Source organism: Culex pipiens, chromosome 3, assembly GCF_016801865.2.
Source record: "Culex pipiens pallens isolate TS chromosome 3, TS_CPP_V2, whole genome shotgun sequence".
Classification (NCBI taxonomy): domain Eukaryota; kingdom Metazoa; phylum Arthropoda; class Insecta; order Diptera; family Culicidae; genus Culex; species Culex pipiens.
Window position 1 is genome coordinate 106,493,724 of NC_068939.1, and position 18,847 is coordinate 106,512,570.

Below are 18,847 nucleotides of genomic sequence, written 5' to 3' on the forward strand. Positions count from 1 at the left end.
TTTCGCATGTGTTGAACAAGTCTACAAACAGAAACACACATACAAACATCCCACTCATTATTACTATCCGTTTAGGGAAAAAGAGGGTTAAACGGTTAAACGCTATTTTCACTTATAATATTTTTTTAGCTTTTCAATGCTCTACGTTCAACATTTTTAATTTTTTTATTTTTTTTTCATTTAATATTAAATGTAAGGTGCTGAACTCCAAATAAAGCACCGTTTACAATATTTTGATTGATTGGTCAAGGGAAATTATTAATTTAATTTGACGCTTCACGATGTTTTTTAATCATTTTTGCAACATCTTGAAGAAAACATATACTATTTGACAATTTTTTAAAGTAATAAAATCTAGTCTACTATGAATTTTGCTTATAGGCGATGTTAACCCCCCATTTCCCCTGTCATGATCGAGCGGATCGTTTAGTACACTGGCAATTCACGCTCACTACCGTGCAAAGCGGTCGATCTCGGGCTGAGACTCGCAAATGAAAAAGAAACTCATAAAAAAGTCTTGCGTAATTTAGAATCATCGTTCTGGTCTCAGACTAAGCTCTGGGGCGGCTGATGTCTACTACCAGCAGACTGTCGCTGGTGAATGGGAGAAACCAAAAAGAGAGATGTTCTATTTTAAGCAGTTTGGCTGATTTCCGTATTTTTGCCGACTGATTTGTGGGTGTCTCGCCATGACGATGTCCCACATTTGGGTTGCGGTCGGATCCAGTCGTATAGAGTAGTTTACTTCGGGTTTTAGCAAACTTACTTGGTTGGGTCGGCCGAGGCATCCAGTTCGCAAGATATACCCTATTTCGTTTTTCTTGAAAACAGGATGTGCTATCCCAGCCGAGTACGCAAAAAATAGATTCCAACATCATAATTACTAGCATAAGTCATGCTTACAAATTATATCCTTTTTATCTTCTTCTGTTTTTTGACAGCGATGTAAAATTGGGAAAATGTTATAAGAGACATCTTAAGAAGATTTGCTTTTAAACAGCTTATTTTATATTTTTAATAACATTTAACACAGCTGATTTTGACCGATCTGATATTATTCAATCCGTCATGGAGTCTCGTGAAACATTGTAAAAATGTAGTCCGACAGATCCGTCTTGAGACCAGTAATTTGATGAGGAATTTCAAATACCTTAAAAATAATAATAAGCTTTTAATATTATTTGAATTGTTAGCCAAAATTTTCCTGAGATTTTGCAATGCGCTGAACTTCCGTGGCCGTGAGTTTACGGGTTTCGCCTTGTAAGCGGAAGGTGATGGGTTCGATTCCTGTCTGGCTCGGCAAAGTCAGATCCCTTAAAAGAGTAAATATGCTCACTGGGAATACTGACCGGTAGAGGATGGGTTTCGACTAGCGGCGTGCTGGGTTTCCAATCCAGAGGTCGTGAGTTCGATTCTCGTACCGGGATGATGTATTTTAAAAAATGCGACAAACATTACACTGACTAACAAAATCATACAAAAATGAGGCTCAACTCGAGGGTAAGCATGAAGTTTGGGGTCCCCAGAAACACGTGCACTTTGAATTTTTGATTTTTTTTTTAGACAGGGCTGAATTATTCTTCTCCAAAGTTTGTATGAAGAATTAGGGTGGTCCAACCAACAAATTGCATGCCCCCAATCGGGGCCCCAAACTTCATGCTTCCCCTCGAGTTGAGTCTGAGAAGAAATTTTGTTGGTCGGTGTTATGTGCCTTGAAATATTTCAGGTAGGTAGAACTATGATCTCAACTTGCATGCAAGTTCGATTGACTCGTGGCATGTACCAAACTGGTTTTTGCACATTTATGTTGAGGTTTTTGTTGATATCAAGTAGAAGCATTGATTAACAGTCACAAAATAGCCTTTTTATTAAACAGTTTAATATCTACTTCAATACAGAACAAAATAGTAAGTCTTCAATCAACACGCCCGTAAAACATTTCATTAACATCGCATGCTCTACCTTAGCTTGTCAATCCCAAATCATCTTTAAAGCTAGAAATATCCTCAACATCCTCATCTTTCACAGTGTCATCCGTTATCAATTTCTGCTCCGACGGCGGCAGCTGGCTTGGCGGTTGCCTTTGTGGTGTTTTCACAATTTGCTGGTACCGATCCTTAATCTCACCAATCCACTCTGCGTCGTCCCAGTGGTACCAGCTTAGAAGGCACACGATTAGAATGAAAAACAAGTTGGTTGCAATACCTGGAATGAGAAAGAATAATTTAATTACAATTTCGAAATTCGTCAATGAACCGGTAAAAAAACATATTAAAAAATGCAGTATCTTGGAAACTTATAAAAAACCTTTGAGAAAAAAATAAATTAAAAAGAAGAAAAACAGACAAGATAAGATAATAAATCATTGAAGAACCATTAATGTTGACGAAAATTGAGAATCATGATTGTTTTGATAAATTTTTAGCTTGATAATATATGGTCGATCATTATTTTCATTGCTCAATGAGTAATACAATAGGGTAGAGTAGGCATCAACGAGACACTTTTGGTTTTCAACTTTCAATGATTTTTGTAATTTTTTCATAAGCATTTTATAATAAGCTTTTTGCTGCATTTTTTTCTATTTTAAAAATACTTCTAACATTGGCCAAAATATGAGATCGATCCGACCTCTACAGCCAGAGTCATTCAACTGTCTTATTGTAAACACACTTGGCAGGAACAATAAGACTGGTGGGGAACAATGAGGCGCTCTACAAAAATCAATATGATTCTAACAAAACTTTACGTTTTTGTAATGTACCATTGCAGGTTACTTGTCTTGGACGTTTAAAGGCTTTTTTTCCATCTTAAAACTTCAATTGACTAAAGTTATACTAAAAAGTATTTGATTAGTAGCATATCATTTTCGTTACAGCTGACAAAAAATCATGTAATAAGTTGGAAATGAAGAAATATCATCAGAATGTAGTATTAACAGTCAGTTTTAAGAGAATGCATGCAAAATATGTCTTTTATAGCAATTTTTCATCAGAATTTGAAAATTAAAATGACTTGTTGTGCTTCGAATCCCGGACACTGATAAAAGCTGATTCGAAATCCGGACACTTTTGCTTCGAATTCCGGACACTCGATCTTGCTAATGAATTGCACAAATTTGTACTGAAATGTTAGTGAATGGCATTCTTTAGGTCTCAAATAAGCTGTTAACATCAAAATAATCGATATTTTATATAAAAATTTGCTAGAATTCAAGGAAATCAAAACCATAAATTTCTGCTTTGCCTTCCCGGTGCTTCGGACGCCTATGAAATATGTCACGTGAAATGTTTCGCATTTTGGGTAATCTTATAATTTAATTTAATTTAATTGTTTTGACATTAACTACAGCGTTCAAACAAACTTGTAATGAAAGTTGATGTTAGAATTCATCAAACAACGGGACCATCCACAAACCATGTGGACACTTTTTTGGAAATCTCAACCCCCCCCCCCCCCCTCCGTTCTCCGTTCCGCTGTGGATTCTGGATGTATTCTCAAATTTGGTAAAATCTAATGAAAGGATATTGTAGTTAAAGTCATGCTTTACGAAAAGACGAGAGAAATTTGAAAAAATATCAGTTTTGGTGCAGCATTTAAGCGAAAATTTAATTTTTGGACATTACTTTTACAACCTAGAAACAAACATGTATGAATAACTTTGCAAGGGAGCGTCCATTTTCGAAGCAACTCTTATGGCAGAAGGGTTTCCAGTAGACACACCTTTCCTGCAAATATGAACCTGATTGGTTGAAACTAAGATTTGGGAGAGCCATTTTATCATTGTTCCCCGTGTCTCATTGATAACTACTCTATCCTACTGTTTCTTTGGTTATTAGGTTGTAACAAAAATTACTGCTATGTGGGCATTCAGGGGTTTATTCCGGTTAGCGATCTGATCCTAAATCACGGATATGAGCTTGACTGTATGTGACAGAGCTAGCGCTCAGGTTTTGAATTTTAAATATGATGTCAAATGTCGATTTTTCATGTTTTTTTCACATTGACCAATAATATGTTAATTTTAAACATTAGGGTAGGGTAGTCATCAATGAGACACTTTTGGTTTTCAAAATTCAACGATTTTTGTTGTATTTTCTTTCTTTTAGTTTGTTCTAACATTGACCAAAATATGAGATCGATCTGACGTCTACAGTCAGAGTTATTCAACTGTCTCATTGTAGACGCACTTGGCAGGAACAATGAGACAGCTGGGGAACAATGAGACACTCTACAAAAATCAATACTTTTCTAGTAAAACATCATGCTTTTATATTGTTCCATTGCAGGTGACTTGCTTTGAATATTTTCAAGCAATTTTGTCAACATGAAACTTCAATTTACAAAAGTTATACTAAAAAGTATTTAAATTTTGTAAAATCCATATATTTTATCAATATCTTTACATTTTTGGTTAAATGAAGTTCAAACTCAATAAATATGCCAAAAATCACTTCCAATTCATGTTTTGAAAGATTTCCACAGATTTTGAAAAGTTTAATGAAGAAAAATCAAAGTGTCTCATTGTTACCCATGGGTAGAAAAGAGTGGGGAACAATGAGACAGCCCTGGATTCTGGGTATATTCTAAATTTTGGTCAAACCCAATAAAAGGACATTGTAGCCCAACTCATGCCCTGTAAAATGATGAAAGAAATTTGGAGAAATATTAATTTTTGTGATAATGGCAGCCTATGAGCGAAAATGTAATTTTAAGTCATAATTTACTTTTACACCCCAGAATCAAACATGTATGAATAACTTTACAAGGGAGCATCCATAACCAAAGCCACAATTATGGCAGACGTGTATCTAGTAGACACACCTTTCCCCCAAATATGAGCCTGATTGATTGAAACTACGTCTTGTGAGAGCCATTTTATCATTGTTCCCCGTGTCTCATTGATGACTACTCTACCCTACTGGCATCTTGATCCTTGTGCAAGTTCAGATAGACATTAAAATTGTAAGCCAACTGGAGCTCATTTGGGATTTAGGCTCAGTGTCCCCACCGGAAAAAGCCAGGGAGTGACCGTAGCTGACTAGTTACGGTTTTCGCTTTACAAGCGATTAATCCTGGGTTCGATTCCCATCTGCTCCCAACGAAAAAGTTTAGGAAATATAAATACTTGAAATTCTGAACAGTGCCCCTACCAGGAAAAGCCCTGAATGTCCACAAAAAACAAACTTGTGTTACAAACTATTGGCAATAGCCAACACAAGGTTTATGCAAAATTAAAACAAAATACATAATATTAATCGACGTCTTACCAATGACGGCGGACAGGATTGGCCAGTTGAACATTAGGTATCGCAATCCAGAGAAATTGGCCGATATGTGCAGCTGGGCGGTGTAGAACTGGATGTCCCTGGAGAGGATTGTGATTTCCACGCTGGTTACCGGATGAGCCTGGCTGTCCTCAAAATGTGTGAACAAGTCAACTGAAACGGACTGCTTCTCTTCCTGGTAGCCAAAAATAAATAGTGGAGCCAGCACAACAGTGCGAATCATTTTGAGCAAATCGGACCGGTAGTGGAGCATCGAAAGCCGACAGGATTTTGTCGAGTGTTCACTGGCGTGATCGTGCATCACGGCACAAACGGTGAACATGCCTTGAAAAGTGAGTTTTAGCTTTATGGACAGACAAACTAATGCAGATATTTTGACTTACCTGTTTGACCATTCTTTTCTGATTCTGGCATTTCCAAGTTGAGTGTTATCCGATAAGGTTGACCAACCATCAATATCTGCTGCTTTTGAGTTAATATGACCGTATCAGTTGGGTATTGGTAGCATTCTTTTTCAGATTGACAGTCTCTAAAATGTTGTTATAAGCAATTAAAATCACCAAATACAGATAATCGAAACAAACCTGTAGTTGAGATACACATTCTTCACGTGCGACACCGTCGGCATGTATGAGTAGTAGAAGTAAGCATACATAAATATCGATGCCCAGAGAATGGAGAACCCGACGAGAACTGCAACAATCAGTCGGAGGATGATGTTTTTCGTCGATTGTACACCGGCGTCGGTTTTTCGTTTGTACTCTTCGGCCAGTACCACTCCGGTAACGGCTAGAGGTTTCAGCAGATAGTTTCGGATTATTTTGAACGGATCCAAAAGCGTCAACAGTAGAGCTCCCAGCTGCATTACGATGGATTTTTGTGTACTTGAACTACTGATTCTTCAAGGCACTGCGATGTATCACTTGGTTTGTTTTGTTGCGAGCACAGTTGCAGGAACCTTTCACGCACACACAATGCTCACTGAACGCGTCACAGTTGATCAACACGGAGCCGTCCGGCAAGCGACGTGCCAAGCAGTCAGAACTCGGGACCGCATTCACATCAGTTACGTATGAAGGTTGCTGGCATACTGAGGCTTAGGCCATGTGGCGATAAGCGCACGGGTTTCAGATGTGGGAAAATTATTTAATACCTTATCAGTATAATCGATTGAACCAAATGCACATGAAATTACATTGTGCCGTCGATGAAACTTGATTTTGCAACAACAAAAAAGCTTATCTTGAAATCAGTTTGGCATTGCGAGCAGACCAGTGGTGACGTTTTGTTGGTGAATTCAATCACCAGTTTTTGAGTCAAAGGTCGATGTGGTACGCGAGCAGAAGAGCTTAGAACAATGTGAACGTAGTAACGCATGGGTAGCTGTTTTGCGGAATGTTAATTATCTTTTCGAAAAGAAACTGCTTATGATTTGATGTTTGGCTTGGCCGATCTTGAAGAGAACAAATTTGCAAGCTTTTTAATATCTTCTTGTAGGTTTGCTGAGTTCGAGCAAAACATATGAATTTAATTTTTAAGTTGACTCAAATTTTGCCTTCCTCATCGATTACTCCTACCAACAAAATTTCTGCGCATGCTTATTTTAAGCGGAAGCATGCACTTTTGGGGACCTTAAAAAACAATCACCCTGAACAACCCACAGGTATTTTGTGGTCTCTTTTGCATATTTCTGCACGAACCTAGGAGCTTGAAGGCTTGAATGGGGAGAGCACCCGAACCTCTCTTTACTCCAAGGAACCTTCCACTCCAGGATTTGATCTGAAGAAGTGCTTGGATTGCTACATAGACTTTTTTTTATATGTTGTTAACTTTCATTTTTTAAAGGGTTAAAATGGATGAAAATAAACATTTTTGTGTATGTTTCTATTGTAAAATTGTCTAAGGAACACAAATATGATAAAATTACCACCATAAAATGGGATCTAAGGGGTCCCCCGAGCAAAAATTTACCAACAAAAAATTCACTAAAAGTAAATGTGTCTATTTAATATGTTAAACTGCCTTACCCAAAGCGTTCTTAGTCTCAGATGGCAGTCCCAGATGTCCCCTACAAGCTGCAGGTAGAACCGAGTTGATATCTGGATGGAACAATTTTTGCCTTCCTCACCTTACTAAGGAAAGGCTATAAAATCACTCGAAAAACGAAATTCTTAATTTGACCTCCTAGACCCACCTTCATGTATACATATCGACTCAGAATCAAATTTCTGAGTGTGTGGTGGGATATTGATCAAAAAAATTGCACTGGGTTATCTCGGCACTGGCTGACCTGATTTGGACCGTTTTGGTCTCATTTGATCCGTCTTGGGGTCCCATAAGTCGCTATTGAAAATGATAAAGTTTAGTTAAGTACTTAAAAAGTTATGCTAAAAAAACGAATTTAACTAAAGTCCGGAAGATTGTAAAAAGGGTTGTTTTTGTAAAAAAAAAACCTCGTCATGTTACACATTTTTAGAAAGGTATTCTGAAGACCTTTCGAACGAGTTCAAAAGATTGAAGATCTGACATTCCTATCAAAAGTTATAAGCACTTAAGTGTTATTTATGAACTTTTTGGAGGCCGGATCTCAGATATTTCGATGAAAACGTTGTCCGGATCTATCATGCGACCTGTCGTTGGATAGGTAATCAAAAGACCTTTCCAACGAGTTCAGTATCAAAAGTTAGCACTTAAGTGTTATTTATGAACTTTGTGGAGGCCGGATCTCAGATATTACCTAGCATTACACTCAAAATGTGAGGAAGGCACCAACCACCTAATGGTGGATTTAGTAACGTTTTTATTTGAGTTTTAAAATTATGCTATTTTTTCACTAAAATGCCAATTACTCCCTTTAGATTTAACCAATTGGGATGCTTCTTCCTGCATTTTGTTGCATTTTTATGCCCTTTCAGATGCATTTTGTATTTTGAAATTTAATTGAATTTTGCCTACGTTATAGCCTTTTTAAGATTTTTGACGTTTTTGAACCTTCAAACTTTGTGTTCCCGATTTGCCCCACTTCCCGTTGACCTAGAGTGCTAATATTTTGGCCAGATGCTAGTTTTATATGTACAAACAACCCCTGAAAATTTCAGGCAGATTGCTGAGGTCGATGCGAGATGGGTATGCTTTGCTCGTGCACTCGCTCTTAAATATCGATTTTCTCGGAATGTACTGAATGGTAGTTGCCACAAGATAGACAACAGACGAAATTACTTAGTATTTCAATGGTTCAATGGTTTTTTTTTCTGACATTTTAGGCTAAGGAATAATGATAAACGCCAAATCACAATAACGTCAACGTAGTTGTTTTGAAGTGGAATTGGTAATGTGTTTATTGTTGAAAGACGTTATTATCATGTATCTCTGTGAATCATAACGCACCGCATTTATATTTCATACTTCCAGTGAAAGTCGTGGCGTACAATAACTCAAGTTTGTTGATATGTACAGGATTCGCCTTTTTCAACAATAAATGATTTTAACAAATCTTTTAATTATAACAATAAGAAACGTTCTATTACAGCTTAAAATGCATCAGTTTCCGGGCGAATCCTGGTCCGTTCCACAATCCATTCAACAGCAGGTGCCAGTATAGTGGAGGCATAATGTCCTTCTTCATGTAGAACATCGAAATGCGCTCCTTGCTCTGATCGATCGGGAATGTCTCAAGCGGGGTTAAACTGTAGTCGAACTCGGCAAGGATGCACGTGTTGTAACCGGTCACCAGCGGACAGGACGCATAGCCGTCAAAGACCTGCCCTGGCCGTACGCCATTCATCACCGCAATCATGTTTTTGTACACAACCTTGGATTGTGCGGCTGCAAGAGGCGATTGTTAGTCGACGGTTTTAAGCATGGATTTAAGCAAACATACCAACAGAAGCAGCAGTTTTAGAGTTTGGAGATGCGGAGCAATCACCGATAGCAAACACGTTGCTGTAGTTGAGGTGCTGCAGAGTATCCTTGTCCACATTGACGAATCCCGTATCGGTGACCAGATCTTTGCAAGCGGACAAAGCGTCCGGCGCACTCATGGGAGGTGTCACGTGCAGAAACTCGTACTGATGGAAGATTAACATTGAATTAATTTCTTTTTAGTTAACAAAGCTGGCAGAAACACTCACATCAGTTGTGAACTTCTCTTCCGGTTTGTCCAAGTTTTGAAATACTGCCTGGTTCTTCTCGGGTAAAACTTCGATCAGGTTTGTACGCAGATTTACATTGATGTTACGCTTTTCCACAATTTTCCACAGCTGATCGGCGTAATGCTTGACACCGAATATCACGGGAAGTGACGAGTTGTAGGTGACGTTAGCGTTTTGTCGTTTTTTAGACTAAAATATAAATAAGTTATGAGAAAAGAACACAGAACATTTGCCTAACTTAACTTACATTTCTCAAGTAATGCTCAGCAATGTAGAGAATCTTCTGAGGCGCTCCCGGACATTTCACGGGGCTGTTGGGGTAAGTGAAGATGGCGTTTCCGGATTTGAACGCCTTTAGTGCTTCGAAGGTTCGGTCGACATACTTCGGGGAGTAGTTGGAGCACACTTTACCCTTGGGAATCGATAGAGCCTCTACGAGGCCAGGAATTTTGTCATAGTTAAGCTGGAGACCGACGGCAACCAACAAAAAGTCGTACTCAATCTTGTCCCCATTCGCAGTGTAAACGGCGTTGTTTTCGGGCTCGAATTTCACCGCCGAATCCTTGAGCCATTTGGCAAGGGCTGGAAGCACTTTTGCCATCGGTCGATAGCTATCGTTGAGCGTCTTTATGCCTCCTCCGATAAGGGTAAACATTGGCTGATAATAGTGTTTCTAGATTCGGAGAGACGAAAGATGAAATATAGTTTTGCTTTGTTTGATTTAATAAATCTTTATATTTTTGAATCGATAAATATTTGCAGTAAATTTGTTTTGTTAAGGCAGCGTTTACATTGCTACTTTTTGCATTATTTGAACATTGTAAAATTGCAAACAGTTATAATAATTCTTATAGATTTTCAATTTTTGTTTTGTATACTTTTGAAAAACGAAATAGATTTCATGAATATTTTTTAAAAACTGGTTGAATGTGAATAACTTATTTTAATGATATATTGTTAAAATATTATGAATTTATGAACGTTTAAAATAAAATAAAGCGATTCCACCGGAGTAGGCTTGATTTGGTGTGTTGTTTGTACTTATGGCATGGAGACGACTCCTACACCTGGACGGCCTAACAACCAAGGCCGGGACCGACATTTTACTTCCTCATCCGATGGAAGGTTGGAGCAGATGGGAATCGAACCCAGAATCATCCGCTTACAAAGTGGACAGCGTAACCATTCGGCCACGCACTGCTCCACCTTCAAAACGGTAGTATTTGGTAATTGTTGTCACTTTGAAGGATTTTTTTTATTGTGTTTAAATACACTTTTTTTGCTCTTTTTACAAAATAAATAGTAACATGAAAATTTTGTTTCATGCACAGGGATCTTATAGGATATATAAAGGTCTTTACAATGAGTTTTGTAATTATTTATGTTGAATTTAAGAAGTTCTTTGGCAAATAAGGAGTGGTTGTTTAACAGTTTTATTTTAATTTATTCTTATATAGGAACATGATATTTTAAACATTATTAAAACCAAATCTAACACATCCAGTTTCATAACCAAAATAAAAAAGATCTGTGCTACGTGTGAGGTAAAATAAATTAGCTGTTTACATGAAAACTATTTCCTTAGAGTGGACCAATTAATTTCAAAGAAATCTAGCACCTCTTGTTGATTCTACGCAAACTTAACACATTTTTCGTATAATCATTGTAGTAAATCTGCATGCCCTTTTCGAATTAAGCTGTTTAGCACTATAATGAGACATTTCACATTTGGCTAACCTTCTAAAACCCACCAAAATATCAACATGTGAAAATGGTTCAGTTTGTTTACAATAAACTTGACAATTACTGTTTCAAATAACATTTTTGGCTATACATTTAAAGTAACAAAAATGTCAAACTAGAGCTTGAAACATTGGTTCTACGCATCAAGTATTCGAAAAAAGACTTCCTGTCAAGCATCAAACCTATTTCACAGAAAAATAGCTCTGTTTTGTCCGTACATCACGTGGGATTACTTTAATTATATGGTTTGAGCTTCAACAGAAGCAGCAGCAGTATGTTTTTGGCCATTTTCGTTCCATCTCTGTTCACCTTATTCTCATTTGCTTTGCAATATTTACGCTCAACTCATCGTGACTCAGCACAAATCAATCCTCTGTGTTTTTTAGAGAGCATTTTCGTTCACCCTCGTGATGCTCTGCGTCAGTCGAGCAAGAAGGTGCTAAAAATTGTGGATCAACATGTTGAAATTGGACGGCTGATCAAGCTGATTTTGAAAATTGTTTCATTTCTACCAGACAAATGGTTCGCCAATGGTTACGCAGAATTGGTCAAGCTTATCAGTATGCATCCGGCAGCTGACCAATTCTTTATGGGTTCCTTCATATTTCGCCTTATGTACCTCCTAATGATATCAGGCTATTAATTTTCTATTTATATGACACCAGTGCACATACAAAGGTGTGACTACTCTCTGAGGGCTAATTTGATAACGGTTTCAATCAACCAACCCCACACTTACATCGGCAGGTTCCAAAATGATGACCTTTCCCTCTCCCAGCTTGTTGCTAAGCTTGGCCGCTACGGAACATCCGCCGGCGCCTCCGCCCACCACCAGCACCTTGCATCTGAAAAAATGGGATTACTTGAAGTGTTACCGTGCAGTAGATTAGGAATTCGATCCTAAGAGATATTGCACATTGCGCAGTGAAATATGTTGAATTATGCCATTACTTGTGATTCTCGTTGACCACATTGGACGTGGCGAATCCTCGGACCAAAATGTCCGATTTTGACAGGCTGCTTCTGATAACGTTGCAAACTCGCAGGGAATTCATTTTTAGAAAATATTGACTGCAAAACACAGCACAGCTTATCTGACAGGAACACCTTTTTTTTATTCGGAGCAAAACAACCTACTCCGACCTTCTTCGACCGAGACAACACAAACACTGAACGATTGTCGCTTGAAGTTATATTTTGGTGTCGGTGCCCAAAATACAACATGCGAATAAAAAAAACCGGACCGGCTTGAAGAGAACCGTGAAGAGTGGTGAGTCCGTAGCTGTATGGCTGATGTCATGACAACATTATCTTTGATTGCCTTGAACTTGGAATGTGTTCTTTAGTTCGGAGCGATTGTATTTGTAGCTCAGAGATGGCGTCGTTTAGTGAGCAAGCTTTTAAGCTGAAGTGTGCTTTTGAATATTGCTAACTGCTTTGCTGTTAGTAGAATATACGGGGTTTGTTTTGTCCTGAATTCATTTTGTTAACAAAGTTTATATCGTCCATTTAATTATTTATTATTCATTGAACTAAACCTTTAAATTCAAAGTTTCTTGATTATATGATTTGCATCTTTCAGTGACATCAATTCAATTGAAAGGAACGTCGTGCTCATAAAAGCAAGTACTTCGACTAATTACCATGTGTTTCCTCTGAAATTTTCTTACAGCGTGGGGACGCGTGGTTGTAAACCTTCCCGAGATACGGTCGGCTTGTGAAAAGTTTTGTAAATTTAAAACGTTTATTTAAAACTTGAAACATTCTGACTTCTCCTAACCTTGTGAAACAAATTTTTTTTTTACTCGTCTATTATTTTTTTATCACATGACGTTTATCAATTGACTAATGTTATCATGTTAATGTTAATGTTTACATAGGTCACCTTCCCTATATTCGGACCAGCTTGTGATTGGAATCCCGACATTCACCAGCTATGATAGTTACCTTTATGCTACGTGGCTATGTCAACAAAATATTGACCAATTTCTCTTTTTCAAAGCTCGTTTTTCCCAAAAAAAATAAAATGGCAAAATTGACATTGTACCTAAAAACTTCCTATTCAAACTTCCTTCCTTCTTTCAATCTTTAAATCTTAACAGTTTCTGCTCAAAACTGCCACAGTTTCTTATTTTACCTAAAAAATCGAACCAGGGGGTTTCTCTTAAGATTTTCGAAATTTACCATTTTTCTTGTCAACCTATTAGTTAACCATTGCAATATTGAATTTTTAACTAATGTTATAGGATTCATTGATCGGAACACCAGTAAAGGTTAATAATTATGTTATGCACTAGGGTGGGTACGTTTTTCAAAAAGTTCTCGGATCAAATTTTAGTATGGTTCCCCTTGTAGGGCATGCCCATAGGGACTTTCATGCCAAATATCAGCTAATTTGGTTGTAAACTGGCTGCGCGCATCAGGGTTAAAATTTACATGGGAATTACTACGGGAAATTTTGACTTTTTGTTCAAACGCTCCTACAGGCCTGGGAAAATCACGCGCCAACTTCTGGTATGGTCAGGCCTATGGGGAATGGTCTGGAGAACACTTTTCCCGAAGAGAGCATATGGATTCGTTGTCCCTAGACCTGGCGCATCGACAAAACATCCGATGTCTCCGGAAACAACGGTTTTCCCTCAAAAAGCATCAAATTTTCCTTAGCAAGCTATGAAAGCTTGATGAACACCGCGACGCCATATGTCAGACAGCTTCCACGTGGGTGAGAAACGGCTGGAATATTTAATTGCAAACCTTTTTTTTACTAGAAAATGATCATTTCGAGTAATCCTGATATAATTTACCAATTCAGAATCTTTGCATAGCGAATTTGTATTTTTTGCAAATATTTCAACCACGTGGTAGCTGCCTGACGTATGGCGTCGCATTGTTCATCAAGCTTTCATAGCATGCTAAGGAAAATTTGATGCTTTTTGAAGGAAAACCGTTGATTCCGGAGACATCGGATGTTTTGTCGATGCGCCAGGTCTAGGAACAACGAATTCATATGCTCTCTTCGGGAAAAGTGTTCTCCAGACCATTCCCCATAGGCCTGACCATACCAGAAGTTGGTGCGTGATTTTCCCAGGCCTGTAGGAGCGTTTGAACAAAAAGTTCCGATTTCCCATAGTAATTCCCATGTAAACTTTAACCCTGATGCGCGCAGCCAGTTTACAACCAAATGAGCTGATATTTGGCATGAAAGTCCCTATGGGCATGCCCTACAAGGGGAACCATACTAAAATTTGATCCGAGAACTTTTTGAAAAACGTAGCCACCCTATTATGCACATTTAAGTTGTTTTTTGTTACTATACAAGGGAAGGGATACTTGGTTTTAATGGTTTTAAAGTTCATATCTTCATCAATATTATATTTTCGCAATGCCTGCCTATTTTCAACCAATAAGCTGAAATTTGGTGTAGAGGAAACAGTTTTAACACAATTTTTGGCCAATTTTGGAATATTTATTTAAGTTCACTGTTGAATCTCAAGGTAATGAATAATTGAAATGAGAATTACGTATAGGACAGTAATGAGAATCACGTATAGTCAATAATGAAAGTGCTCCTAATATTTCAATCAGAAAACCTGCTTGAAATTAATGAGCTCAGAGCGAAACAGCTATCTAGCATTCCTTTTGTTTATTCAATGATATGATTCTTTTTTTGCATCGGTTCCTTCTGCATAAGATATTATTTTTCAAACAGTTGCTATGTTCCACCCACTTGTACCACTTGTTGCTGACATGCTCACGGGGCCAAAGTTCGGGATCGAAATGATCTGCAGATGCCACCTGAAAGTATGCATAATTCTTTGGATTCGAGGAAATGGACACTTATATCCAACGCATCTAAATTCTATCCCTAGTTTCCAACTGAATTTCAACACTTGGCTCGGTACACGCAATCTATGTTTATTCAATATGCCTTATCCTTTTGACTTATTTAAGCCAATTGAAAATCAGCAGGGATGCTATTACTGACACTGCGAGGCGCAAAAGGAGCTGTTCGCAAGCTGTTCAATTTAGACATTCCTAGGAAAAAGCAGGCCCGGTATGAGTTTTGTAGTTTTCAGTTCTTTGTCAAATTTTGGTTATTCTTAATGTTATATTGTCATAAGGACAAAATTGCAGGTTTCTTTAATCAATAATTGTACTATTACAAACCAACTGAGTAAATTTATTCTATCGTTTTCCCAAGTCCAGATCTGCTTCAAAGCGATTATAATTCGCATAAATTCACTCAACATGAAGACTTGACAGACAAGGAGAACGAGGGTAATGATAAATTAACAAGTCAATCGATTGAATTAATAGCACAGCCAATTTGGCCAGCCCCTTCCCTTAGATTCACAAAGATGGGCGGGAATGCAAGTGGTCAGATCTGTAGGAAGCACTGCCGAGTGTGAAATCCGGCGGAGGTCGATGGGACGACGCATGAGAAAGGATTCAGACGAGTGAAGTGCGTCACTTGTTGCCCTCTGCATACAGCTTTCCCTAGTAGGGCACGGGGAGAGAGCATGTGGCACATTTTTTAAGAAAAGTAATGCAAATGACTTTCCTTTCAAGAAATCTCTAGAAGCACTTAGCAATAATAAATTCAAAATATTTTACCAAGTCATTCACCATTCAATCAGGGGATTCACTGTTTAACCTTTCTTATACTGAAATATGGAGATATAAAATCATCTTTATATAGGTAATTTAAAAAAAAAATCTTACTAGTCTAAAAGTTAAAAAATCTGGCATTTTTGTCTCAGCATAATCAATTTTTCAATCAAATCAAAATAGGCTCCAATTAAAACAATCATGATAAATTTGCTACTTTTCTGGTGTATTGTCACTTTTTCAGTCAAAATTTGCACCGATTTGGCTAAAAAAAAATACTTGGCTTATATTTTAACTTGAAAAGAAGCCTCCCAAAAACCCAAAAAAAATTTTTATTGATTTTCATACCAGGCCAAAGATTTAATACCCCTAAGGCGATAGGGGGCCATCAATAAGCCACGTGGACACTTTTTTGAAATTTTCAACCCCATCCCTCCCCCTCCCTTCGTGGAAAATTGTCCATACAAAAAAAGCTTTTTTCAATTGCTTACTCCCCCTCGTGTACACGTGGTTTATGGATGGTCCCCCAAATTTTGACCATCGGGCTATTTTTGCATAAAAAAAATCGACCACTTACAAACTTTTTGATCCCAGCTCTTAGTGACTTTCATGAAAATTATTCCAGGTCTATCATGTGACCTAATATTAGATAGGTAATGTTGAAATTTCTCGAAGAGTCTTTACTTTTAAAGATCTGGTCACCCTTTCCAAAGTTTTGTTTCTAGCCAGACTTCATTAACATCGAGAAAAAAACATATATCGTTCGATAGGTGCTGGTAAGACACACCCATCTTTGGTTAGCAGTAAGATTTTTTTTTTATTTAGGTGAAATGGGAAGGCACCGCCATTTTGACACCAAGACTCGAATTTTCAAAAGCAGTTCAGTGTGTTGGTAAATAGATCGATACTAAGCAAACTGTCGAGTTCAGAAATCCATTTTAGTCGAAAATGATTTTTATAAAAAATTTCGTCCCAAATTCAAATTTCAAGGAAAATACAATAACTCACGATGTTATATTTTAAATAGGATGATAGCAAAAAACCATAAGATTTTAGAAATTGATTTTAGTTAAACCTACAGTATGTAAAAAAAGTATTTACACCCCTTGGGCACTATGCACATTTTGTGATGAAACATCTAAACAATGTAATGTTGACAAAAACATAGCACAACGTTTTGTTCACAAACTCATGCCAAACATTTTGCTAGAAAAAGCTCATGAAAAGATGGCTTCTATAAAAAGTTATATAACAAATACTATTACGAAAATAAAAAAGGTGCAAAAAAAGTTTGTACACCTTTAGAAAAATTAACATAAATAATGTTATTTGTTGACAAATCACCATAAATCCAGCCTCCTAACTCCAAATAGGCATCCTTGACTGATTAAAAAAATAATTTGGTTTGAATATAAAGTTTACTAATTACTTAGTATAAAAGTTTATATAACTCTGGAAATTCTATATAAAACTTATCAAATCTTAATTTTGCAAACTTTCAATTTAACTAAATGTCAATATATTACCATAAAATTGCTAAACAAACATTCTGGAGCGGGTATAACACCGTTTTGGGGGTCTTTGTAACGATAGAATAGATTTTTCGTTGGAATTTCGTACCAACCCGGAATAACATCGTCGGAAAATCCGCCGGCATCCGAACCGGTTCACAATTCACAAGTCAACCTATGTGGCATCGGAAAGGGCATAAAATTACCGATCTTTTGATACCCATACATCCAGGCTTTCTATAAAACCCACGTTTTTAAATACCTGGGCAAAAAGTATGTTTGATCCACGAGAACAAAAATTACGAAATTCCATACATTTTTGGCAGATTGCTCAAACGAAACCATAACAACGTTTTTGCAGACAATTAAAAAAAATGTTGATATATATAGACATAAGGGGTTTGCTTATAAACATCACGAGTTATTTCGATTTTACGAAAAAAAAATTTGAAAAAGTTACTTTTTGCGTTTCTCTTTGTTTCGTCGTCCCTGTCTGTAGCGGGTGACCATGAACGGCCATGATCGATGACGACCAACTTTTTCAAAACTTTTTTTCGTAAAATCGCGATAACTCGTGATGTTTATAAGCAAACCCCTTATGTCTATATATCAATTTTTTTGTAATTGTCTGTTCTACAACTTTGTAGAACATTGTTACACTCTAAAAAATAACCCTGCAAAGTTAGAAAAAAACACGAAATTTTAAAATGAAAAATTTTGTTCTAAATGAAAAAATGACCCTTCTGGGACAATGTAGATTCGAAAAGTACATAAAATTTCTCATAAAATGACATGTTCCAAAATTTTTTACAGTCGAGTAACGGAAAATGGAAGAATTTTTAAAACTTTTTTAGTGTTTTTTTCGATGAAAAATACGTTTTTTCGGAATTCTGAGTACGCCATCAAATCGGGCGTCTAATTTTACATAAAAGTCCCTTTGACACCAAATTTCTATCTCATCACCGTTTTAGGCTGCAAATTATTGAAAAACACCTCTTTTTTCGCATGTTCAAAAATGGAAGGGGTCGTACCGCCCCTCCGTCACGAGATATCAAAAAACGGACCTCGGATTCGTGATCAGAGACAAAAGTTACCCCTTAGGACAAAGTTTCACGCAAATCGAAGAGGGGTCGGGGCAACTGCTGTGTGAGTTGGCGGAGAATTACCCATGTAACAAAAATGACTTTTTGACGGGCATTCAGGGGTTTATTCCAGTGGAGATACTGAGCTCAAATCCCAAGTATGAGCTTGATTGGACGTAACAGGCAAATGGGATTTAAGCCCTAAAAAAAATTTCAAATTTCAAAGATGTCACCAAATGTCACCAAAAATTAACCGAGCTCCAGGATGCTCAAAACTTCAATGTTATATAAACCAAAAGATGCGCAAGGACCCGCCTACACGCCAGTGATGTGTTCTGTAGCCGAAGTGCTTCAAAATTGAGATTTTGACGGCATAAATCCCATTTAAAATTTAAATGTAAAGTGCCAGCTCCTGAATGTCCGCCAAAAAGTCATTTTTGTTACACTCTATTAGAGTGTATTTC

The 18,847-nt window shown here is 37.3% G+C and overlaps 2 protein-coding genes across 2 annotated transcripts; both read right to left on the bottom strand.

Moving 5' to 3' along the window:
• Positions 1 to 1,842: 1,842 nt before the first annotated feature.
• Positions 1,843 to 6,382, bottom strand: LOC120421781 (seipin). Its single transcript, XM_039585054.2, has 4 exons — positions 5,873 to 6,382; positions 5,672 to 5,817; positions 5,271 to 5,612; positions 1,843 to 2,205 (listed from the first exon to the last, which is right to left on the bottom strand). The coding sequence occupies exons 1-4, from the start codon at positions 6,151 to 6,153 to the stop codon at positions 1,964 to 1,966; spliced, it is 1,011 nt and encodes a 336-aa protein (XP_039440988.1). The 5' UTR covers positions 6,154 to 6,382; the 3' UTR covers positions 1,843 to 1,963.
• A 2,272-nt stretch (positions 6,383 to 8,654) lies between these two features.
• Positions 8,655 to 12,465, bottom strand: LOC120421774 (sulfide:quinone oxidoreductase, mitochondrial). The gene is made up of 6 exons (XM_039585044.2): positions 12,134 to 12,465; positions 11,922 to 12,027; positions 9,687 to 10,112; positions 9,419 to 9,628; positions 9,169 to 9,355; positions 8,655 to 9,113 (listed from the first exon to the last, which is right to left on the bottom strand). The coding sequence occupies exons 1-6, from the start codon at positions 12,235 to 12,237 to the stop codon at positions 8,812 to 8,814; spliced, it is 1,335 nt and encodes a 444-aa protein (XP_039440978.1). The 5' UTR covers positions 12,238 to 12,465; the 3' UTR covers positions 8,655 to 8,811.
• Positions 12,466 to 18,847: the final 6,382 nt, after the last annotated feature.